At 47.6% G+C, this 26,495-nt stretch overlaps 1 protein-coding gene across 1 annotated transcript in view; it reads right to left on the bottom strand.

Annotated features, from left to right (window-relative positions):
* LOC145344714 (transmembrane protein 143-like) overlaps positions 1–26,495 on the bottom strand; it is a 35,938-nt gene that overhangs the window by 4,856 nt on the left and 4,587 nt on the right. Inside the window, exons 2-5 of the mRNA XM_080191819.1 lie at positions 20,698–20,995; positions 12,746–12,853; positions 11,650–11,844; positions 1,590–1,735 (exon numbers count right to left, since the gene is read on the bottom strand). Coding sequence (XP_080047945.1) covers positions 1,590–1,735; positions 11,650–11,844; positions 12,746–12,853; positions 20,698–20,994 — 746 coding nt within the window. The 5' untranslated portion in view covers position 20,995. The remainder of the gene's footprint in view (positions 1–1,589; positions 1,736–11,649; positions 11,845–12,745; positions 12,854–20,697; positions 20,996–26,495) is intronic.

Genomic DNA, 26,495 nt, shown 5'->3' with positions numbered 1-26,495 from the left:
TAGGATGAATGAGCCCACCTAGATTAAACAAGACATTCCTGTACACTCAAGATGGATGAATAGAACATTACAGCGCAGAACAGGCCCTTCGGCCCACGATGTTGCGCCGACCAGTTACAAAAACAATGACCCACTAGCCTATACCAATCCCTTTTCGTCCATAAACCTATCCACAGATCTCTTAAACGCCCCCAAACTAGGCGCATTTACAACTGCAGCAGGCAGGGCATTCCAATCCCTCACCACCCGCTGGGTAAAGAACCTACCCCTGACATCCATCCTGTAGCTACCCCCCCTTAATTTAAAGCCATGCCCCCTCGTGCTAGCTTTCTCCATCCGAGGAAAAAGGCTATCACTATCCACCCTATCTAAACCTCTAATCATCTTATATGTTTCAATAAGATCCCCTCTTAGCTGCCTTCTTTCCAACGAAAACAACCCTAAATCCCTCAGTCTCTCCTCATAGGACCTCCCCACCATACCAGGCAACATCCTAGTAAACCTCCTCTGCACCCTCTCCAAAGCCTCCACATCCTTCTTGTAATGTGGGGACCAGAACTGCACACAGTACTCCAAGTGCGGCCGCACCAGAGTAGTGTACAGTTGCAACATGACGCTGCGACTCCTAAATTCAATCCCCCTACCAATAAACGCCAAGACACCGTACGCCTTCTTAACAACCTTATCTACTTGATTCCCAACTTTCAGGGATCTATGTACACATACACCTAGATCCCTCTGTTCATCCACACTATTCAAAGTCCTCCCGTTAGCCCTATACTCGACACATCTGTTGCTCCTACCAAAGTGAATTACCTCACACTTCTCTGCATTAAATTCCATCCGCCACCTCTCGGCCCAGCTCTGCAACCTATCTAAGTCTCCCTGCAGACTATGACACCCTTCCTCATAATCTACCACACCTCCGACTTTGGTGTCATCAGCAAATTTACTAATCCACCCAACTATACCCTCATCCAGATCATTAATAAAGATTACAAACAACAGTGGCCCCAAAACAGATCCCTGAGGCACACCACTCGTAACATCAGGTTCAACATGGCTGACGTGCTCACGCAAAACGGATGACCTCACCGAAATTATACATGACTGGCTTTTACCTGTAGATCTGTTGGATTGGATGTTGTTTGGGAAGAGGGAAGTTCTAAAAGACTTCCGATCTTGTAAGTGTACTTTGGATCAAAAGGTTAATTACTACTTAAATTCTGTGGGTGTGTTTAGTCGTCACTTGTAAGTAATTGTCTTACATCATTATAGTCCTGCTTGTGTATATGTGTTTTTTTCTTTACTGTAATAAACAGTTTTTAATCAGTGTTATACTATGAATGGACTGGTTACTGTGCTCACTGGATATTGCTGCGGTTCCTCACACCATTAACCATACACCACCACGAACCGGTGTTTCCAATTTGGGACATCCTGGCAGATACCATCAGCCAGGGTCGTGGCAGGACCAAATCACCACCACTGGGAAGATTCTGTGAACAGAATGGTTGCTCTCCCCACATATCAACTGTAATCTCAAGCGTTGCTGTCAACTCACTTGCCCACCAGCGCCAGGTTCTTACCGGTGCATCGGGGCCTTCACCTGGCCCTTGAAGAACCACCCCTTGGAGGACTGGATCTTCTCTTGCATCTCCCTTGGAGGGGCGCCCAGCCTCACACCCAGCGCCCAGAACATCATGTACTCGTAGTTCTCCACTTGGACAGTCACCTGAGGCAAACGGAGAGAGAGAGAGAGAGTGTGGGCTATTCAGCTCCTGTGGAAATGTGGGGGTTGGGGGCGGTTGTGGAGGCAGGGGGAAAACGAGTGTCAAATTCTCACCTTAAAGAAGCACGCGTGAAATTGTTGCCCGAGAATCCCGAGTCCCCGTTGTGTGCAAACTCCACGCGCCAATCCACCACTTAGACAAAATCAAGGGGCAGTACAACACAGGAAAAGGCCATTCAGCCCACCAAGCCCATACCAACACATGCCACCTTTCTAAGCTAAAAGCATTTTGTCTCTACATGGTCAATATCCCTCTGTTCCCAGCCTTTTCATGTACCTTTCTTCGGTTGCTGGAATCACAGAACGGTACACTGTCGGGGAAGGCTATTTGGCCCATCGTGTTTTGCTGGCTCTTTGTCCCAAACAATCCTGCATTGCCTGCAGCCCTGTCAAACTTTTCCCCTTTGACAATTTATCCATACGAACATATGGAATTGGAGCAGGAATAGGCCACTCGGCCCCTCGAGCTTGCCTCGTCGCGCAATAGGATCATGGCTGATCCAACCCCACGTTCCTGCCGACTCACCCAATAACCTTTCACCCCCTCAGTAATCAGGAATCCATCTCTGCTCCCACTGCCTTTTGAGGAAGACAGTTCCAGAGACTCACCACCCTCTCAGTGAAAACAATTCTCCTGTGTCTAGGGCGGTGGATAGAGGAGAGCCGGTGGATGTGGTCTTTCTGGATTTTCAGAAGGCGTTTGATAAGGTACCTCACAAGAGGTTACTGCAGAAGGTCAGAGGACATGGAGTTGGGGGTAGGGTGTTAGCGTGGATAGAGGATTGGTTGTCAAATAGGAGGCAGAGAGTGGGGGTCAATGGGTGCTATTCGGATTGGCGGTTGGTGACTAGTGGGGTGCCCCAGGGGTCGGTGCTGGGGCCTCAGCTATTTACCATTTATATAGATGATCTGGAGGAGGGAACCGAGTGTAGGGTGTCGAAATTTGCTGATGACACCAAGATTGGGGGAAAGGCAAATTGTGTGGAGGGTGTGAAGAGTCTGCAGAAGGATCTAGATAGGCTGGGCGAATGGGCCAGGAAATGGCAAATGGAATTTAATGTTGGCAAGTGTGAGGTGGTCCACTTTGGTAGGAAGAATGGTAGGAAGGACTATTACTTACGTGGCGAAAAACTGCAGCAGGCGACGGTGCAGAGGGACCTCGGGGTCCTTGTGCATGAGTCGCAAAAACCCAGCCTGCAGGTGCAGCAGGTGGTCAGGAAGGCGAATGGGATGCTGGCCTTCATAGCGAGGGGGATTGAATATAAAAGTAGGGAGGTCTTGCTGCAGCTGTATAGGGCATTGGTGAGGCCGCAGCTGGAGTACTGTGTGCAGTTTTGGGCGCCGCACCTGCGCAAGGATATTTTGGCCTTGGAGGGAGTGCAGAGGAGGTTTACTAGGCTGATACCGGAGTTGAGGGGGTTGAGCTATGAGGAGAGGCTGAATAAACTAGGCTTGTACTCGTTAGAGTTTAGAAGAATGAGGGGAGATCTCATTGAGACGTATAAGATGATGAATGGGATGGATAGGATAGAGGTGGAAAGACTCTTCCCGCTCAAAAAAGACAGTAGGACTAGGGGGCACAGCCTCAAGATAAAGGGGGGGCGGTTCAGAACGGAGTTGAGGAGGAACTTCTTCACTCAAAGGGTGGTGAATCTCTGGAATTCTCTGCCCGTTGAAGTGGTGGAGGCTGCCTCGCTAAATATTTTTAAGAAGCGGGTTGATGGGTTTTTGATAAGAGAGGGGATTAAGGGTTATGGGGAGAGGGCGGGAAAGTGGAACTGAGCCACGACAGATCAGCCATGATCTTATTGAATGGCGGGGCAGGCTCGAAGGGCCAGATGGCCTACTCCTGCTCCTATTTCTTATGTTCTTATGTTCTTATCTCCACCTGAAATGGGCCACTCCTTATTTTTAAAGAGTGACACCTAGTTCTAGGTTCTCTCACAAGAGGAAACATCCTCTCCACATCCACCCTGTCCAGTACCCCTCAGGATCTGAAAGGTTTTGATCAAGTTGCCTCTTACTCTTCTAAACCCCAGTGGATTAAAAACCTAATCTCGCCAACCCTTTCTTATAAGGCAACCTGCCCATGCTTCATATTAGTTTGGTAAACTTTCTATGAACTGCTTCTGATACATTTATACCTTTCCTTAAATAAGGCGCCAAATAGATCCATAAAAAAGTTACAGCATAGAAGGAGGCCCTTCAGCCCATCTTGTCCATGTTAGCCTGAATTCACCCAGGGCCCATTTCTAATCTCAATTTCTTGACTTGGGTCACTGTCTGTGTGGAGTTGCACATTCTCCCCATGTCTGCATGGGTTTCCTTTGGGTGCTCCGGTTTCCTCCTACAGTCCAAACACGTGCGGGTTAGGTGGATTGGCCGTGCTAAATTGACCCTTAGTGTCAATGGGACTAGCTAGGGTAAAATGCATGGCATTATGGGGATAGGGTCTAGGTGGGATTGTGATCAGTACAGACTTGAGGGCCAAATAGTCTTGTTCTGCACTGTAGGATTCTATAATTCTATGATTCCTGCACTTGGCCCATAGCCCTGTAGCCTACGTAAGTTAATGTGCAAATCCAGGTACTTTTCAGTAGAGTTTAGGGTCTCTGCCTTCACCACCAACATAGGCAGCGAATTCCAGGCACCCACTACCCTCTGCATAAAATTGTTCTTCCTCATATCCCCTCTACACCAACTGCCACTTACCTTGAATTTACTTCGCCTAATTTGAGAATTCTCCACCAAGGGAAACAATTTTATCCTGTCCACTCTATCTCTTCCGCTCATAATTTTGTACACATCTAGCAAGTCACTCCTCAGCTTTCTTTGTTCCAAGGAAAATAAATCCAATTTATCCAATCTCTCCTCATAGCTACATTTTTCCAGCCCTGGCAACATTCTTGTAAATCCCCTCTGTACTCTCTCCAGAGTAATTGTGCCCTTTCTGTAATGTGGTGACCAAAACTACATGCAATACTCCAGCTGCGGCCTCGCCTGTGTTTTATACCAGTCCAACATTATACCTTTACTTTTATATTCTATACTGTACACAATACTCCACTTGTGGCCTCACAGTGCCCTGCACAACTGAAGCATAACCTTCCTACTTTTGTAATAAATACCGCTCACAATAAACTAGTTTTCCTAATTACTTACTGTCCTGTATACTAGCCTTTTGTGATTCATGCACTAGAATGCCCAGATCCTTCTGCATCTCAGAACTCTGCAGTCTTTCCTCATTCAGATGATAAACTTTTTTATGCTTCCTGCCAAAATGGACAATTTCACATTTGCCCACATTGTACTCCATTCATCAGATTTTTGCCCACTCACTTAACCTGACTATTGTACCCTCAAATAAAAACAGAAGACTATAGACTCTGGAATTTGGAAATAAACAAAGAAGTGCTGGATAAACTCAGCAGGTTTGGCAGCAGCTGTGGAGAGAAACACAGTTAACGTTTCAAGCCAAGATGACCCTTCTACAGAACCAAGTTTTGGATTCGAAATGTTAACTGTGCTTCGGCCTCCACAGATGCTGCCAGGCCTGCTGAGTTCATCTCGCATTTTCTGTTTCTATCCCTTTGTACCCTCCCTAGGTCCTCTTCACAATTTACTTTCCTACCTACCTTTGTGTCATTAGTAAACTTAGCAACCATGCCTTCAGTCCTTCGCTGTAAACTGTAAATAACTGAGGCCCCAACATTGATCCCTGTGGCACACCACTCGTCACATCACAAAATGACCCAATTATGCCAATTCCCTGTTTGCTGTAGCTAGTCAATCTTAATCCATGTTAATATGGCACCCCCTATGCCATGAGCTTTTATTTTCCATGGTAACCTGAGATGAAGCATCTTATCAAATGTCTTCTGGAACTTGAGATACAGTACATCCACTGGTTCCTCTTTATCCACAGCATATGTGAGTCCTTCAAAGAACTCTAATAACTTTGTTAAATGTGACTTCCCTTTCACAAAGCCATTGTGATTCTGGGTCCTAAATGCCCTGCTATAATGTCTTTCATAACGATTTCTAATATTTTCCTTGTGCCAGATGTGAGGCTAACTGGCCCCTAGTTTCCTGCTGTTTGTCTCCCTCTCTCTTTGAATACTGGAGTTACAGTCATTGTTTTCCAATCGAATGGAACCTTTCCCAAGTCTGAGGAATTTTGGACAATTCAAAGCAATGCATCAACTATCTCACTAACCATTTCTATAACCGGCTGGCGGACAGGGGTGGGGGGGAATTAATCAACCCATAGCCCCAACAATTTGCTGAATACCATGTCCGTGGTGACTGTGATCTTCCTTCCATTTCCTGATTTACAGCAAGATCTGGGATGTCACACATTCTTCAATATTCAGATCCCAATCTATACCATCTATGCCATCCTGTAGTCATGTGCCTGGTCGGATTTATTAATTTCTATTTGCACTATCAGTTCATTTGATTTGTTTTGAACGCGATGTGCATTTAGATACAGAGCTTTTGGTTGATCCCCTTATGATTGTTCGTACTGATTTGGTTCCCACTGGCCTTTCAGTCAGCGGACTCCAGATCACATTAGCTCACACCCATCAGAAAAACATGTCTCCTTATCTCCGCACGACACACATGGGTTTGTTTATCAATCGCCTTCAGTCTGTGGGTCCCTCAGAGACGGTCCATAATCATACTGTCAAAACTTCAACTTCTCATTTGCAAAGCCAGACAGAGAAGCAGCCTGTCAACAACATCTTGGGTGGGGCGTGGACATGGGTGGGGGTGCTAAAAAGGACAGCAGAAAGAGTGCAACAGTAATATTTGTTTGGGATTGATACACGATAGGGGGAGAGAGCGGGGCAATGGGACTATTTGGGATTGATACAGGGCTATGGGAAGAGAGAGGCAGTGGAATTAGTGTTAGGATTGACACAGGTCAGGGGAGAGAGCGGGGAAGTGGGATAAATTTGGGATTGATATGGGCAGAGAGGGGCAGTGGAACTAGTTTGGGATTGATAAAGGGCTATGGGGAGAGAGTGGGACAGTGGAATTAGTCGGGGTTTGATACAAGATCGGGGAAGACAGCAGGGCAGTGGGATAAGTTCAGGACTGATACAGGGCTATGAGAGAGGGGCATAGGGATTAGTCTGGGATTGATACAGGGCTATGGGGAGAAGGCGGGCATTGGGATTAGTCTGGGATTGACATGGGCAATGAGGATAGCATGGTGCAGTGGGAATAGTTTGGGATTGATACGAAGCTATGGGGAGAGGATGGAGGAGGGGGATTAGTTTGGGGGTTGATAGAGGGCTATGGGGAGAGAGCAGGGCAGTGAGATTAGTTTGTGGTTTGATAAAGGGCGATGGGGAGACCGTGGGGCAGTGGGATTAGTTTGGGATTGATACAGGGCTACGGGGAGAGCGGGACAGTGGGATCAGATGGAGACTGATTCAGGGCTATGGTCAGAGAGCAGGGCAGTGAGATTAGTATGAAGACCGATACAGGGCTATTGGGAGAGAAGGGAACTGGATTAGTTTGGGGATTGACACAGGGCAAGGGAAGAGAGTGGGACAGTGGGATTAGTTTGGGATTGATACAGGATTATGGCGAGAGAGGGGCAGTGGGATTAGTTTAGGGATTGATATATGGCTGGGGGGAGAGAGTGGGGTAGTGGATTTAGTTTGTGGTTTGACGCAGGGCTATGAGGAAAGAGCAGGGCAATGGGATTAGTTTGTGGACTGATGCAGGCTATGCTGAGGGAATGGGGCAGTGGGATTATTTTGGAATTGATACAGGGCTACGGGGAGAGAACGGGACAGTGAAATACGTTTGGGATTGACACAAAGCTATGGGGAGAGAGCAGGTCAGTGGCATTAGTTTGGGGATTGATAAAGGGCTATAGTGAGAGATTGGGGATAAATTTGGGGATACAGTGTAATGGGGAGAGTGCGGGACAGTAGCACTAGTTTGGGGATTGATACAGGACAATGGGGAGAGTGGGACCGTGGGATTAGATGGAGACTGATTCAGAGCTATGTGCAGAGAACAGGGCAGTGGGATTAGTTTGGGGATTGATACAGGGTTATGAGGTGGGAGAGAGATGCAGTGAGATTAGTCTGGGAATGATACAAAGCTAAGAGGAGAGAGCAGAACAGTGGTATTAGTTTAGGGACTGATGCAGGCTATGTTGAGAGATCAGGGCAGTGATATTAGTTCAGGAATTGATACAGGGCTATGGAGAGAGATTGGTACAGTAGAATTAGTTTGGGATTGATACAGGGTTATGGGGAGAGCGTGGAGCAGTGGGACTTGTTTGGGATTGATACAGGGATATGGGATGGGGGAGAGGGGCAGTAGGATTAGCTTGGGGTTTGATATTGGACTTGGGGGAGAGTGGGACAGTGGGATTAGTTTGCGGTTGACACAGGACAATGGGGAGAGCGCAGTGGTATTAGTTTGGGGACTGATGCAAGCTGGGTTGAGACGATAAGGCCGTGGGATTAGTTTGGGATTGATAGGTGGAGAGAGCGAGCAGTGGGACTAGTTTGGGATTCATGCAGGGCTATGGGATGGGAGAGAGGGTCAGGAGGATTAGTTTGGAGATTGATACGAGGCTATGGCGAGAGAGTGGGGCAGTTGCATTAGTTTGGGGGTTTGATACAGGGCTTTGGGTGGGAGAGAGGGGCAGTGAGATTACTTTGGGATGATACAGGGCTATGGGGAGAGCAGGACAGTGGTATTAGTTTGGGGACTGATGCAGGTTTTATTGAGAGAGTGGGGCAGTGATATTACTTTGGAGATTGATTCAGGGTTATGGAGAGAGATTGGCACAGTGGGATTAGTTTGGGATTAATACAGGGTTATTGGCAGAGTGTGGGTAGTGGGATTAGCTTGGGCTTTGATACAGGCTAGGTGGAGAGAACGGGGCAGTGGGACTAGTTTGGGATTGACACAGAGTTATGTGATGGGAGAGAGGGGCAGGGGGATTAGTTTGGCTTTGGATACAGGGTTCTGGGGAGCAAGTGGGCAGTGGGATTAGTTTGGGGATTGGTACATGGCTATGGAGAGAGATCGGTACAGTGGAGTTGGTTTGGGGATTGATACAGGGCTATGGGGAGAGGATGAGGCAGTGCGATTAAGATGGAATTGATACAGAGCTCTGAGGAGAGAGTGGGACAGTGGAATTAGTTTGGGACTGATAGAGGGCTATGGCAGGAGAGCGGGACAGAGGGATTAGTTTGGGACTGATAGAGGGCTACGGGGGGACAGCGGGACAGTGGGGTTAGTTTGGGATTGATAGTGTTATGGGGAGACTGCGGGGCAGTGGGATTAGTTTGGGGTTTGCTTCAGGGCTCGGGGGAGAGCATGGGCAGTGAGACTAGTTTGGGATTGACACAGGTGCCGTGCAATGGGAGAGAGGGACAGTTTGATTAGTTTGGAGTTTGATACAGGACTATGGGGGGAGATCAGGGCAGTAGGTTTAGTCTGGGTTTTATGTAGGACTATTGGGAGAGCGGGGCAGTGGAGTTAGGTGGAGACTGATTCAGGGCTATGGGCAGAGAGCGGGCAGTGGGAATAGTGTGGAGTCTGGTACAGGGCTCTGGGGAGAGAAGAACAGTGAAACTCGGGGTTCATATCCACAGACCTCTGAAGGTTGCCACTCAAGTGGATAGAGCCGTGAAGAAGGCTTATAGTGTGTTAGCATTTATTAACAGGGGGTTTGAGTTTCAGAGCCATGGGGTTATGCTGCAACTATACCAGACATTGGTGAGACCACATTTGGAATATTGTGTTCAGTTCTGGTCACCTCACTATAAGAAGGATGTGGAAGCATTGGAGAGAGTGCAGAGGAGATTTACCAGAATGCTGCCTGGTTTGGAGGGTAGGTCTTATGAGGAAAGGTTGAGGGAGCTGGAGCTTTTCTCTTTAGAGCAGAGGAGGATGAGAGGTGACTTAATAGAGATTTATAAGATGATGAGGTGGATTGATAGAGTGGACATGCAAAGACTATTTCCTCAGGTGGATGTAGCTGTTACTAGGGGGCATAACTATAAGATTCATGGTGGGAGATATAGGAGGGATGTCTGAGGTAGATTCTTCACTCAGAGAGTGGTTGGAGTGTGGAATAGACTGCCTGCTATAATAGTGGTGTCAGGCACTTTAGGAACTTTTAAAAGGTTATTGGATAGGCACATGGAGCACACCAGAATTATAGGGAGTGGGATAGCTTGATCTTGGGATTGGACATAGCTCGGCACAACATTGAGGGCCAAGGGGCCTGTACTGTGCTGTAATGTTCTACGTTCTATGAAATTAGTTTGGGGTTTGATGCAGGGCTATAGGGAGAGAATTGGGCAGGGGATTAATTTAGGGATTGATATAGGGCTCTTGAGAGAGTAGGGGCATGGGATTAATTTGAGATTGACACATGGCTATGGGGAGAGAGTATGGCAGTGGGATTAGTCTGCGATTGACACAGGGCAAAGGGATGGGAGCAGGGAGCAGTGGGATTATTTTGAAGATTGATACAGGGCTAAGGTGAGAGGACGGAACAATGGTATTAGATTAGGGACTGGTGCCTGCTATTTTGAGAGAGTGGGGCAATGATATTAGTTTGGGGATTGATACAGGGCAATGGAGAGAGATCGATACACTGGGATTGTTTGGTATTGATATAGAGTTATGGGGAGAACATGGGACATTGGGATTAGTTTGGAGTTTGATACAGGGCTACGGGGAGAGATCGGGACAGTGGAATTAGCTTGGAGTTGATACAGGGCTATGGGGAGAGGCTGGGACCATGGGATAGTTCGGAATTGATACAGTGGTCAGGGGAGAGTGCGCACAGTGGGATTAGTTTGGGATTGACAAAGGGCTACGGGATGGGAGAGAGAGACAAGGGAATTAGTTTGGCTTTTGACACAGTGCTTTGTGGGGGAGAGAGTGCGGCAGTGGGATTAGTTTGGGGACTGATGCAGGCTATGTTGAGAGAGTGGGGCAATTATATTAGTTTGGGGATTGATACAGGGCTATGGAGGGAGAGAGATCGGCATAGTGGGATTAGTTTGGGATTGATACAGGGTTATAGGGAGCGATTGGGTTTGTGGGATTAGTTTGAGGATTGATACAGGGCTATGGGGGGGGGCGAGTGGGGCAGTGGGATTAGTTTAGGGATTGATACAGGGCTATGGGGAGCGAGTGGGGCAGTGGGATTAGTTTGGGGATTGATACAGGGCTATGGGGAGCGAGTGGGGCAGTGGGATTAGTTTGGGGATTGATACAGGGCTATGGGGGGGGGGCGAGTGGGGCAGTGGGATTAGTTTAGGGATTGATACAGGGCTATGGGGGGGTGAGTGGGGCAGTGGGATTAGTTTAGGGATTGATACAGGGCTATGCGGTCGGAGAGAAAGGGGCAGTGGGATTACCTTGGGATTGATATAGCACTGTGGGGAGAAGGTGGGGCAGTGGGATTATTGTGGGATTAATATCGGGCTTTGGGGAAAGAGCGGTGCAGTGAGATTAGTTTGGAGTTTGATACAGGCTATGGTGTGGGAGAGAGGGGCAGTGAGGTTAGTTTTAATTGATATACGGTTACGCGGCGAGAGCGAGTCAACGAAATTAGTTTGTGACTGATAAAGGGCTGTAGAGAGAGAGTGGGGTAGTGGGATTAGTTTGTGATTGGTATAGGGCTACGGGGATAGAGTGGGGCAGTGAGATTAATTTGGGATTGATGCAATGTTATGGGGAATGAGTGAGGTAGTGGGACTAGTTTGAGATTGATACTGGGTTATGGGGAGAGAGTGCCAGATTGTGAACAGTAATTTCTGAATCAAGAGGTTTCGACGATACAATGCTTTGACATTTACCCGTGATTTGAAGAGTGGATCATGATAGGACAGTGCATACTGGATGATTTCCTCTGACAGTCTGTTAAAGTTTGCCTGTTGCAACACTGGACCCAGGTTATCCAGCAGAATCATCTCCTGGTCCAGTTGGATGGGACCTTCCAGTGTCAGGTCGGGCAGTGTGTCGCGATCAGGATTGATAGGTTCAAACACAGCCTGCAATTCAACACAGGATCAGTTCATGGGTAAAAATATATTGCTCCCACTCCTCCACCACCCCCATTAACTCACAAAATAAGCAGGCACACTCGACCCCACTCTATCCCTGTAACCTTGTATCAATCCCCAAACTCCTGGTCCTCATTTCATCCACACACTCACCCTCCTTCCCAAATCCTCCACACTCTCAACCCTCCCCGTACCCCACACACTTTCTGCCCTCCCCGTACCCCACACACTCTCCGCCCTCCCCGTACCCCACACACTTTCTGCCCTCCCCGTACCCCACACACTTTCTGCCCTCCCCGTACCCCACACACTTTCTGCCCTCCCCGTACCCCACACACTTTCTGCCCTCCCCGTACCCCACACACTCTCCGCCCTCCCCGTACCCCACACACTCTCCGCCCTCCTCGTACCCCTCTCCTCCTCTCCAAGTACCCCACACTCCTTCCCCCTCCCCGTATCCCACATTCTCTCTTTCCCTTCTCCCTGTACCCCACACTCTTCCCCTGCCCTGTACCCACACACTCTCCCTCCTCTCTGTACCCCACACTCTCTCCCCCCTCCCCGTACCACACACTCTCTCTCCCTCCTCCCCGTACCCCACACTCTCTCTCCCTCCTCCCCGTACCCCACACTCTCTCCCCCCTCCCCAGTATCCCTCATCCTCTCATCTCACAGGACCTTCACAGTTACGTGCACATTGTGGGATCTTGCTGAGCACCAATGGCCTCCTGCGTTTGTGACATAACAACAGTGGTTAGCATTCTGGAGAAATCGTGGTGCCTCACTGTCTGTGAAAGACTCCAGGATGCTCTGAACTTGTGAAAGGCCACTGTTTAAGTTCACCTCCTTTTCAAAGTGTCACCCTGAGCCGATGATGGCATTCCCTCACCAGAAGTCTCTCCAGCATGGCGTGGTAGTGTTTTGTCAGCTCTATGTCAGCCTGTTCAACCAGGGTGGTCAGTGAGTTCCTTTCCTGTTCTGTGGCAGAGCTCAGTTCCTGTAGAGGGAAAGTGAAGGGGTGGGGACAATGAAGCAAGCAGAGGGAGGGATAGCCAGAGAGACAGAGACAGAGAGAGAGAGAGAGGGACAGAGAGAGAGGGACAGAGAGACAGGGACAGAGAGACAGGGACAGAGAGACAGGGACAGAGAGACAGGGACAGAGGCAGAGAGAGAGAGAGAGGGACAGAGAGAGAGGGACAGAGAGAGAGACAGAGAGAGATAAAGAGAGACAGAGAGAGAGGGACAGAGAGAGAGGGACAGAGAGAGAGGGACAGAGAGAGAGAGTGAGAGACAGAGACAGAGGCAGAGAGAGAGAGAGAGGGACAGAGAAAGAGGGACAGAGACAGAGGGACAGAGAGAGAGGGACAGAGAGAGAGGGACAGAGAGAGAGGGACAGAGAGAGAGGGACAGAGAGAGAGAGGGACAGAGAGAGAGAGGGACAGAGAGAGAGAGGGACAGAGAGAGAGAGTGACAGAGACAGAGAGTGAGAGACAGAGAGTGAGAGACAGAGAGTGAGAGACAGAGAGTGAGAGACAGAGAGTGAGAGACAGAGAGTGAGAGAGAAGAAGAGACAGGCGGAGGAAGAGACACAGAGATAGACAGAGAAAGAGAGATAGAAAGAGGGTAAAATAGAAAGAAAGCAAGAGATAGAAAGAGATGGAGACAGAGATGGACATGGAGAGAGAGAGGTATAAACAGTGACAGAGGAAGACAAAGAAAAAGACAGAGAAAGAGACAGAAAAACAGTGAGAGAGGCAGGGAGAGGAAGAGAGAGAGTGAGTGGGATAGATAGAGAGACAGAGACAGACAGAGAAAGAGAGCGAGAGAGAAAGAGAGAAATAGAGAGGGAGAGAGCCGGACCGTCAGTATGTGAAGGACTGCAGAAATATGATGAATCTGATTAACTTGTGAAATAGCGTGCTTCACCCCACACTCCCACAATCTTCTACCACCCCTTCCACCTCCCCCAGCACCATATCCTGCTGTAACTCACCTCCTCTGGTGCTCAACAAGCTTCCCCTTCTCAAAGCACCGAGATCATTTTCCTTGTCCTGTGCCAGACATTCTCTGCAATCTCTGGATAAAGACGTTTCTCCTGAATCTCGCCCCCATCTCGACTGGACATTAGTGAAAGTGTCATATTGTTGACCATACAGCCTTCTTAATCCAGGTCTGTGTATTCTTGTGTGACCAATAAAATCTCTCCCTCCTCCCCATATCCCACACTCTCTCTCCCTCCTCCCCATATCCCACACTCTCTCTCCCCCCTCCCCATAGGATTCAGCTGACACGGCGAGATGACAGTGCGTGGCAAAGTTCTGGAAGCGACGGTACAGGCTGCATGTTCAGAATCGCTGCATCTCTCCCCTTCACTACCTAGGATCCAGAGTGTCACACCATCTCACTCTCATTCTTCCCGTCTGTTTCAATCACTCTCTCCTGTCGTTTCTCCTCTATGCCCTTTTTTCCTCTTTCCCCATGTCTGTTTCCTTCTCACTTTCCTCTTGACCATTTCTCTCTCTCCATGTCCACTTCACTCTTTCTCCTTCACACCTCAGGCTGATCTTTCCAGCTGACTGTGCCGATCGATCAGTGCAGCGAGCTGGGAAGACAGCGCGCGAGGCTTTTCTGCCAGGCGCGAACCGGTCCCACCCTGAAAGCCATCTTTCTGGCTCCGTTTTGCTGGCATGATTCGGGGAACAAAGCCGATGTAAATATTAACGGGGCCGGCACAGCCATTTCCCCCCTTCCAGACATTCCTCCCTTATGGAATTTGCTGCTCAACAGCCAGTGGGAGATAGAGGAACAGTTATGTTGGCAGATTTTGGCAAGGTGTGAAAGTAACAGGGTTGTTGCGGTGGGAGATTTTAACTTCTGCTATATTGACTGGGACTCGCTTAGTGCTAGAGAGTGAATGGGACAGAGTTTGTAAGGAGCATCCAGGAGGGCTTCTTGAAACACTATAGAACAATTAGAGAAGGAGCCATACTGCAACAAGTATTGAGGAATGAGTCCGATCAGGGGAGCAGTTCGGGAACAGTGACCACAATTCATTAAGCTTTAAGGTACTGATGGATAAAGAAAAGAGTAATCCTCAAGTTAAGATGCTGGGGGAAAGCTGATTATAACAACATTAGGCAGGAACTCGTCCCCCCTGGTGAGAATGATGGATGGTGACCAGTTGTGATGGCCACGCAGGGGAATCGGAGGCCATTGAAAACCCCGGAGGTCGGGGGGGCATGGCCAGGCAGCGCCTATCAGGACCCCTGACATTGCCCATCAGCACCAATACTGAGGGCATCGCCAAGGGCTGGGGTCAGTGTGGGGTGCAGTCCTGAGTGGGCTGGGGCTATGACATGGTGGGGGGAGGGGAGCATGGGAAGCAAGGGGGGGTCTATGCAGGGGAGGGGAGGGGAAGGGCAGACTGGAGGCATGAAGTGGGGGGAGGGATGATCAGAAAAGGGGGTTACGCCATGGGGAGGGTGCGTGCATGAGGGGTTGTGGAGTGGGATGGGCCAGGGGGGTGCTGTGATGGAAGATTCATTGGGGGATCCCAATGCCTGTGACTCATGTTGCCATATGGGTGGGGGGAGGGTGGTTACGCTGCCCCCTAAGATGGGGAGGAGCTGATGTCTGTCGAGAGGGTAGGTGGTTTTTCGTAGTCTACAGACTACGAAAATATTGGCAGTGTGTGGAGTAGCTCACTGCATGGGGTAGCTCATTGAAAAAAAAACAGGTGAAACACTCATGGGAAGACTGCGCCCCCTCATGTCTGTTTCTCTCTCTCCCCACTTCTGATCTTCCTTCTCTCGCCATGTCTGTTTCTTTCTCTCTCTCTCTCCCCCCATGTCCATTTCTCTCCCTCTCTCTGCCCATGTCTGTTTCTCTCTCTATCTCCCCATGCCCATTTCTCTCTCTTTTTTCTCTCCCCATGTCTGTTTCTCTCTCTCTCTCTCTCCCCCCCCATGTCTGTTTCTCTCTATCTCCCCATGCCCATTTCTCTCTCTTTCTCCCTGTGTCTGTTTCTCTCTCTCTCTCCTCCATGCCCATTTCTCTCTCTCTCTCTCTCCCCATGTCTGTTTCTCTCTATCTCCCCATGCCCATTTCTCTCTCTCTCTCCCTGTGTCTGTTTCTCTCTCTCTCTCCTCCATGCCCATTTCTCTCTCGCTCTCTCCCCATGTCCGTTTCTCAACTCTCTCTCCTCATGTCAGATGGCAGATGGAGTTTAATTTAGATAAATGTGAGGTGTTGCATTTTGGTAAGACAAACCAAGGCAGGACTTACACAGTTAATGGTAGGGCTCTGGGGAGTGTTGTCAGAGAGCTACAGGTGCAGGTACGTAGTCCCTTGAAAGTGACATCACAGGTAGACAGGGTGGTGAAGGCAGCATTTGGCACACTTGCTTTCCTTGGTCAGACCACTGAGTACAGAAGTTGGGACGTTATGTTACAACGGTACAAGACATTTGTTGAGGCTGTGACTCCCAGTGGGTAGACTGCATTGACATGCTGTGCACTATTCCAGCAGCACAGCAGGCTGGGAGAATCACCCCCACTGTCTTGGAGTCATAGAGATATACAGCAGAGAAACAGGCCCTTTGGCCCAACTTGTCCATGCTGACCAGATTTCCTGAACTGAATTTGCCGGTGCTTGACCCATACCCCTCTCAACCTTTCCCAGCCATGTACCTGTCCACATGTATATTAAATGTTGTAATTGTACCTGCCTATACCACTTCCTCTGGCAGCTCATTCCATACACACATACCACCCTCTGTGTGTAAAAGTTGCCCCTCAGGTCTCTTTTAAATCTTTCCCCTCTCACCTTCAACCTATGACCTCTAGTTTTGGACTCTCCTACCCTAGGGAAAAGACCTTGGCTATTCACCTTATCTATGGCCCCTCATGATATTATAAACCTCTATAAGATCACCCCTCATCAATGCAGTCTACTCACTGGGAGTCCCAGCCTCAGAGAGTCTATGCGGCCAAGAATGTCAGCGTCGTCAACTTTGCGCCGAAAATCGGCATGAAGTTTACTTCAATATTGAAATTCACATTCACATCTTATTAGTGGGCCCGGGACTGAAGTCACCGGGTCTGCTAGCATCTCCCTTCCCCCACTCCCGGCTGGAAATGGTTCACTCCAGCAGGGTTTAGTCCTGCTTCTCACTAATGGGGAAACGGGCACAGTCTGACCCCACTGGAGGGAAGAGAGGCCATTGAGGTCCCCCCAAGAATGTCAGGAGTAAGCGGGGGGGGTGTTGTGGTGCCCCTTGGACAGTACTGCTCAACAGCCAGTTGGAGATAGGAGAACAGTTATGTAGGCTGATTTTGGCAAGACGTAAAAGTAACAGGGTTGTTGTGGTGGGAGATTTTAACTTCTGCTATATTGACTGGGACTCATTTAGTGCTGGGGCGTGGATGGGGCAGAGTTTGTAAGGCGCATCCAGGAGGGCTTCTTGAAACAGTATGTAGATAGAACGATTAGGGAAGGAGCCATACTGGAACTGGTAATGCGGAATGAGCCTGACCAGGTGGTAGGGGAGCAGTTCAAGAACAGTGATCACAATTCAGTAAGCTTTCAGGTACTGATGGATAAAGGAAAGTGTAGGCCTCAAGTTAAGATGCTGGGGGAAGGCTGATTATAACAACATTAGGCAGGAACTGAACAACATAAAGTGGGGGCAGATGTTTGAGGGCAAATCAACATCTGGCATGTGGGAGGCTTTCAAGTGTAAGTTGATAGGGATTCAGGACTGGCACATTCCTCTGAGGATGAAGGATAAGTTTGGGAAGTTTTGGGAAACTTGGATAATGAGAGATAGTGTGAGCCTAATCAAAGATGAAAAGGAAGCACTTCTCAAAGATAGGAGGCTGGGAACATACGAAGCAGGTATGGGAGACAAGGAAAGTAGAAAGAAACTTAAACAAGGAGTAAAGAGGGCTAAAAGGGGTCACAAAAAGTCATTGACCACCAGGATTAAGGAAAATCCCAAGGCGTTTTATGCATATGTAAAGAGCAAGACGGTAGCCAGGGAGAGGTTTGGCTCACTCAAGGACAGAGGAGGGAATCTATGCATGAAGCCAGAGGGTTTAAAAATTGGCAAGTTATGTTTAAGATTTATAGAACCTTAGTTAAGTTGCAACTCAAATTTGGTGTTCAATTCTGGTTGCCACACTACCAGAAAGGGAGGCTTAGAGAGGGTACAGAAAAGATTTACCAGGATGTTGCCTGGTATGGAGGGCATTCGCTATGAGGAAAGGTTGGAGAAACTCGGTTTGTTCTCACTGGAAATCTAAGAACATAAGAACATAAATCTACAAGATTATGAGGGGCATGGACAGAGTGGATAGTCAGAAGCTTTTTCCCAGAGTGGAAGAGTCAATTACTAGGGGACATAGGTTTAAGGAGCAAGGGGAAAAGTCTAAAGGAGATGTACGAGGCAAGTTTTTCATACATAGGGTGGTGGGTGCCTGGAACTCGCTACCGGAGGAGGTAGTGGAAGCAGATACAATAGTGAGTTTTAAGGGGCATAAGAAAAATACATGAATAGGATGGGAATAGAGGGATATGGTCCCCGGAAGGGCAGGGGTTCTAGTTCAGTCGGGCAGCATGGTCATGCAGGCTTGGAGGGCTGAAGGACCTGTTCCTGTGTTGTAATTTTCTTCGTTCTTTGTTCACTTCCAAAGGGGCACTTTGGCATTGCCCATCAGGCATCGGGCAGTGTCAGCAGGTGGGGCCAGAGAGGGCAGGGCCAATGGGGGAGGGGTCGGCTGTCAGGGCATTTTGGGGCGGTTGATCGGTGGGACTGTTGTTGGGAGGTCAGAGGCTGGGGACATCGGGGCTGACCCGGGAAGGTCCGAGAGCCAGCGACCGGATGGTGGTGGAGTGTCAGTCGGCCACTGATGAGGGGTTGTGGGAAGGCCAGCAATTGGGTTGACCAGTGATTGGGCGGCCAGCAACGCAGGGTCACTGCACATGTGCCAATCTTGGTGCTGACTGGTGCTATGCTGCCAGTCTCTCTGTCAGGAATAGGCCCTGCCCCCGATATCCAGAATGAATCCCGCTCGGGCACTCTGATGCACATAGTGTTGGAGATTCATTCTGGAAATTACACTAAAAATACCAAGTGAATTTACTCCATTTTCTTGCACGTTGGGAGAATCTCAGGTTCTTTGTCAGTTTTAATCTGTTTTTCTTCATGTCTGTTTCATTGTCTCCTCCTGTTTCAATCTCTCCCTACATCCATTTCATTTTCCCTCCTCATGTCTGTTTCATTTTCTGTCTCCTCATAATTATTTCATTCTCTCTCTGAATGTTTGTTTCGTTCTCTTTCTCTTCACGTTGGTTCTCTCTTTTTCTGTCCCCATATCTATTTCATCCTCTCCCTCATCGAATGTCTGTTTCATCCTCTCTCCCTCCTCATGTCTATTTTGTTCTGTCATCCCGTCTGTTTGAAATTTCTCTCTCTCCTGATGTCTTTCTCTCTCTGGCCCCATGTCTTTTTCTCTCTTTCCCCAAATCTGTTTTTGTCTCTCTTCATTCTGTTTCTCTCTTTCTCTCCCACATGTCTGTTTCTCTCTCTCTCTCCCACATGTCCATTTCATTGTCTCCTCACGTCTGTTTCCTTCTCTGCCTCTATGCCTATTTCATTCCCTCATCTCATGCCTGTTTCTTTCTCTCTCTCATATCTAATCCTCTCTCTCCTCATGTTTATTTCATTCTCCCTCCGGATGACTGTTTTTCTCTCTTATGTTGTATCTCTGTCTTTCTCTTCCCTCCCACACACCCTCCCCATGTCTGAATCAATCTCCCTCCATGTGTCTATTATTCTTTCTCCTCACGTGTTTTACTCTTTTTCTCCTCATATCTGTTTCCTTCTCATTCCCCACATCTGTTCTTCTCTCTCCCCATGTCTCCTTCCCTATCTCGCCCTCCTCATGTGGGGAACATGAGGGGGAGGAGAAAGATAGAGATATAGATAAGATGGATGAAGTGGAAATGATTGAGAGCTTCAAGTTTCTAGGTGTCCAGATCAGCAACAGCCTATACTGGTCCTCCCATGCTGACACTATAATTAAGAAAGTCCATCAACCCCTCTATTTTCTCAGAAGACTGAGGAAATTTGGCATGTCAGCTACGACTCTCATCAGTTTTTACAGATGCACCGTAGAAAGCATTCTTTCTGGTTGTATCACAGCTTGGTATGGCTCCTGCTCTGCCCAAGACAGCAAGGAACTACAAAAGGTCGTGAATGTAGCCCAATCCATCATGCAAACCAACCTCCCATCCACTGACTCTGTCTACACTTCCCACTGCCTCGGCAAAGCAGTCAGAATAATTAAGGACACCCCATGCAACATGGAGACATTCTTCCTCCTTCTTCCGTCGGAAAAGAGATACAAAAGTCTGAAGTCACGTACCAAGCGACTCAAGAACAGCTTCTTCCCTGTTGCCATCGGACTGTTGAATGGACCTACTTTATATTAAGTTGATCTTTCTTTACACCCTAGCTATGACTGCAACACTACATTCTGCACCCTTTCCTTCTCCATGAACAGTATGCTTTGTCTAGATAGCGCGCAAAAAACAATACTTTTCACCGTATGTTAATACATGTGACGACAATAAATCAAATCAATGTCTGTTTCATTCTCTCTCCCCAATCAGTGACTCTCTCTCCCCCCTCATGTTTGTTTCACTCTCTCTCTCTCTCTCTCTGCCCCTCCGTCTTTGCCCTCTTCCTAACTCCAGCCTTGCTGTGTTTCCTCTGACTCTGCTCTCCCCATCACTTTCTTGGTGACCCCAGTCTTGCTGCCCTGTTATTTATTTTTTTACCTCATGTAGCATGTAGTGCAGGGTATTCTTGTCAAAGGGGATAAATTGCTCCAGGTAATCGGCAGACATCTCCTTGGGCAGTTTGACTTGGCCACTCGGGGATTCTGGGCTTGGGTCCTTGGTTTGGCTGGTTGATGATTTGGAACCACTGTCCTTCTGCGCCTCACCACTCAGCGACCTGAAGCTGGAGGACCTCACCTTGGGTTCCACTGTGAGCGCCGCTCTGGTAAACCAGTCCAGGGAACGGAGCCGAGGCCTTCCGATGGCAGGGCGAAGGACCCGTGAGACACAGAGCATTCTGTTTGAGAGCAAGGAAGAGATTGAGTTGGTGAGTGAGGGAGTTGGAGGAGGTTCCTCGAGCAACGAGCTGCCGAACACTCGAACTCTGGCCATTGTGTTTCATCAGTCAAAATCTGCCAGTCCGACCATCATAGAACCATGGAAAAGATACGGCATGGAAGGAGACCATTCAGTGCATCTTTTCAATGCCAACCTGAGGATACCCAGATGTCTTTTGTAATCCCACCTTCCTGCACCTGGCCCACAGCTCTGCAATTTTTCAGCACTTAAGGAGCAGATGCAGGTATGTTTTAGTAGAGTTTAGGGTCTCTGCCTCCGCCACCAACTCAGGCAGCGAATTCCAGGCACCCACTACCTTCTGTGCAAAATGGTTCTTCCTCATTTCCCCCCTACCCCTACTGCCACTTATCTTGAATCTATGTCCCCTTGTTCTAGGATTCTCCATTAAGGGAAACAATTTGATCCTGTCCACTCAATCTTTGCCCCTCATAATTTTTTACACAACTGTGCCACCATGCCACCCCATCACCTGTGATTGCATGCCCAGATCCCTCTGTATGTTAATATTCCTAAAGGTTCTGCTATCTACAGTATAATTCACATCTAAATTTGATCCTCCAAAATGCATCACCTCGCATTTGGCTGGATTAATCTCCATTTGCATTTTTGTGCCCAAGTCTCCAATCTATCTGTAACCTGTTGTATCCTTTGACAATCCTCGGCACTATTAGCAACTTCGCCAATCTTTGTGTCATCCTCAAACTAATTATTCCTCCAGACCATTTATATGAACTACAAACAACAGAGGTCCCAGCGCTGATCCCTGCAGAACATCACCAGCTACAGATCTCCATTCTGAAAAACACCCTTCCAACACTATCTTCTGCCTCCTATAACTAAGCCAGTTCTGTATCTACCTAGCCAGTCTACCCCGAATCCCAAGTGATTTTAGTTTTTGTACCAATCTGCCATGTGGGACTGGGCAAGTGCTTTACTAAAGTCCATATAAACCGCATCCACTGCCCTTCCCTCATCAGTTATCTTTGTCACCTCTTCAAAAAACTCAATCAAGTTGGTGAAACATGATCTCCCCCATGCAATAACTTCAGCAGAAACACATCAGGGAATGTTCATTGGGCTGATCCCTGAGATGAAAGGGATTTGTCTCAAGGAATGGTTTGAGCAGGATGGGCCATTGGGAGTTGAGAAGAATGAGAGGTGATCTTATTGAAAGGTGTCAGATCCTCCAGCTGGGGGACTTGACAGGGTGGATGCTGGGAGGATGTGTTCCCCTCCTTGTGGCGAGAAATCTAGGACAAAGAGGGGCACGCAGGTTCAGACTGAAGGCGTCTCCCATTGAAGGTGGAGCAGAGGAGGAATTTCTTAATAATCATAGAATCCCTACACTGCAGAAGGAGCCATTCAGCCCATCAAGTTTGCATCAACCACAGGTTCACCTAGTCCTTACCCCTGTCAGCTTACATATTTACCCTGCTAATCCCATTGATACTCGGGCCAATCAACCTAACCTGCATATCTTTGGACTGTGGGAGGAAACAGGAGCACCCAGAGGAAACCCTCGCAGACATGGGGAGAATGTGCAGACTCCGCACAGACAATAATGCAAGGTTGGAATTGAACCAAGTCTCCTACATTGAGGTAGTAGCGCTAACCACTGTGCCACCCCTTCTTCTCTCAGAGGGAAGGGCACAGTCTATGGAATTCTCTCCCACAGAGATTAATGGATACTGCAGCTCATTGGATATATTCAAGGCTGAGTTAGACAGATTTCTGATCAGCAAGGGGGCTGAGGGTTATGGGGGTGGTGGGGCAGACAGGAACGTGGAGTTGAAACTACAATCAACTTAGCCATGATCTTATTGAATGGGGATGAACAGAATCAAGGGGCCGAATGGTCTACTTTTGCTCCTATCTCTCGTGTTCTTGATCCTGGAGTCATAGCAATAATTTGAGAAATCCTCAATTAATAATGACCTGACCTGGCTTCGGCTGCTTTTCGTGGGATGGACTACCACATGCCGAGTATCCCCATGTGTCAGGAACACTAAGGCACAGAGCTATCTGGGTGTCTTGGTACATGTAATCAAAACATTCTCCTGAATCGCACCCTCCCTGTAACCAGCAGAGTATATCACACCTTATATGTATCTGTCACAGAGTATATCTCACCCTCTCTTTATCTGTCAGAATAGATTACACCCACTCTGCATTTGTCACAGAGTAAATCTCACCATCTCTCAGAATTTGTCAGAATGTATCTCACCCTCGCTGTATGTCGCAGGGTGAATCTCATCCTCTCAGTATGTCACAGAGTGAATCTTACCCTCTCTGTATCTGTCACAGAGTGAATCTTACCTTTTCTGTATCAGTCGCAGAGTGCATCTTACCCTCTCTGTATCTGTGTATCTCTTTCTCTGTATCTGTCAGAGTATATTGGACACTTTCTGTATCTGTCATAGTGTATCTCACCCTTTATGTATCTGTCAGAATGTATTACAAACTCTCTGTATTTGTCAGAGTGTATTGCATGATCTCGCTGTATCTGTCAGAGCGTATCGCACACTCGCCGTATCTGTCAGAGCGTATCGCACACTCGCCGTATCTGTCAGAGTTTATTGCATGCTCTCTGTATGTTAGAGTGTATCAATATCACACACTATCTGTATCCATCAGTGTATGGCATGCTGTCTGTATCTGTCAGTGTATCGCATGCTATTCTTGTCTGCCAGAATGTATTGCACATTCTCTGTAACTGTGAGAGTGTATCGCATGTCCTCTGTAGCTGTCCGTGTATCCCAAGCCCTCTGAATCTGTCGAAGTGTATCACAAACCCTGCATCGCATACTCTATATCAGCATGTATCACATGCTCTCCAAGCAAACCGCACGCTCTTTCTATCTGTCAGTGTGTGTTGCATGCTCTTTGTATCTGTCAGAATGTATTGCACGTTCCCCGAATCTATCAGAGTGAATCACAAATCTTCTGTACCTGTCAGTGTATCGCACACTCTTTTTATGTCAGCGTGTATGGCATGCTCTTTGTATCCATCAGAGTGCATCACTATCGCACGCTCTCCATGTATGTCAGAGTGTATCGTGTGAGCTCTGCATCTGTTCAAAGAATATCCCATGCCCTCTTCACAGAATCGATTGCGCCCTCTTTCTCTCAAAAGTGTATCTCACACTATGTATGTATCTGGGAATGTGTATATGTCAGAGTGCATTGCACGCTCTCCCTATCTGTCAGAGTTTATTGTATGATCTCTGTATGTTCGAGCGTATCAATATCACACACTCTCTGTATTTGTCAGCGTGTTTAGCATGCTCTCTCTATTTGAGTATACTTTTCACTGTATACCAATACATGTGACAATAAATCAAATCTAGAGTGCATTGAATGCTTTCTGTATCTGTCAGAGTGTATTGCATGCTCTCTTTATGTATCAGAATGTCACAAACACTCTGTATCAGTCAGAGTGCATCACACCCTGTATGCATCTGTCAGAATGCATCACAAACTCTCTGCTTTTGTCAGATGCTATTGCATACTCTCTTTACCTATCAGTGTGTCACCAGCTTGTATACCTGTCAGGGTGCATCACACGCTCTCTGCACCTGTCAGGGTGCATCGCACGCTCTCTGCACCTGTCAGGGTGCATCACACGCTCTCTGTGCCTGTGTATTTGTCAGAAAACAATGCTTTTCACTATATACCAATTCATGTGACAACAATAAATCAAACCTAGAGTGCATTGAACATTTTCTGTATATGTCAGTGTATCACACGCTATCTTTGTTTATCAGAATGCATCACAAGCCGTGCATTTGTCAGATGCTATTGCATGCTCTCTGTATCTGTCAGTGTGTCGCATGCTTGTGCATCTGTCAAAGTGTATCGCAGATATCTGTATCTATCAGAGTATTGCACCTTTTCTCTATCTGTCAGAGAAAATCTCACACCGTTTCTGTATCTGGTCAGGCAGTATTGTGCTCTCTCTGGATCTATAAAAGTGTATTGCACCCTCTCTGGATCTATAAAAGTGTATTGCACCCTCTCTGGATCTATAAAAGTGTATTGCACCCTCTCTGGATCTATAAAAGTGTATTGCACCCTCTCTGGATCTATAAAAGTGTATTGCACCCTCTCTGGATCTATAAAAGTGTATTGCACCCTCGCTGGATATGTCAGAGCATATCACACAATCTTTGTATCTTTCAGGGTGTATCACATGCTCTATGTAGCTGTCAGCGTATTGCACACTCTTGATATCTATCAATGTGTAGTGCATGCTATCTGTATTTGTTAAAGTATATCGCATGTTCTCTGCATGTCAGAGTGTACCTCTTCCTCTCTGTATCTGTCGCAGAATGTACTGACCCTATCTCACAAAGTGTAAGATACATTCTGCCAGATGCACTCTGACAAATAGAGAGGGGGTGCAATACACTCTGACAGATACAGAGAGTTTGTGATGCATTCTGACAGATGCATACAGGGTGTGATGCACTCTGACTGATACAGAGTGTTTGTGACATTCTGATACATAAAGAGAGCATGTAATACACTCTGACAGATACAGAAAGCATTCAATGCACTCATAATAGTTACAGAGAATTTGTGGTACACTCTGTCACAGAATATCCCACACTCTCTGTATCTGACACAGAGTGTATCGCACCCTCTCTGTGCCTTTCAGACTGTATCGTACCCTGTGTGATCTGTCTCAGTGTTTTGCATGCTCTCTATATTTGGCGAACGTGTCACAGATGTTCTGTATCTGTCACAGTGTATCACAAGCTCCCTCTACCTGTCAGACTGCAACCCAATGCCCTCTATGAATCTGTCAGAATGCATTGCACGCTCTCTGGATCTATCAGAGTGTACCACGAATTCTCTGTAACTATCATGAGTGTATCACAAACTCTCTGTATCTGTCAGAGTGTATTGCACCCCCTCTCTATTTGTCAGAGTGCATCTGGCAGAATGTATCTCACACTTTGTGAGATACAGAGCACATATCACAAACTCCCTGTAACTGTCAGACTATATCTCACACTCTCTGTATGGTCAAAATGTATCTCACCCTCTATGTATCTATTATAAAATATCGCACACTCTATGTATGTCAGGGTGAATTGCATGCCTCGGTATCTGTTAGTGTTTCAACATCACACACTCTCTCTGTATCTGTCAGAATGTACCGCATGCTCTTTATATCTTTTAGAGTGCATCACACGCTCTCCATATCTGTCAGTGTTTATTGCATGCTTTCGGTACCTGCTTTTGGTGTCAGAGTGTACCCCTTCCTCTCTGCATCTGTCACAGCATGTATTGACCCTACCATTATCTGTCACAGAATATCCCACACTCTCTGTATCTGACAGGAAGTGTATCACACCTTCTCTGTATCTTTCAGAACGTATCGTACCCTGTATGTTTTGTCAAGAGTGTTTTGCATGCTCTCTGTGTCTAGCAGA

This window comes from Carcharhinus amblyrhynchos, chromosome 7 (assembly GCF_965287045.1).
Source record: "Carcharhinus amblyrhynchos chromosome 7, sCarAmb.v2.hapA, whole genome shotgun sequence".
Taxonomy (NCBI): domain Eukaryota; kingdom Metazoa; phylum Chordata; class Chondrichthyes; order Carcharhiniformes; family Carcharhinidae; genus Carcharhinus; species Carcharhinus amblyrhynchos.
The sequence above is the reverse complement of the archived record's forward strand: the minus strand, read 5'-3'. Positions and strand labels throughout refer to the sequence as shown.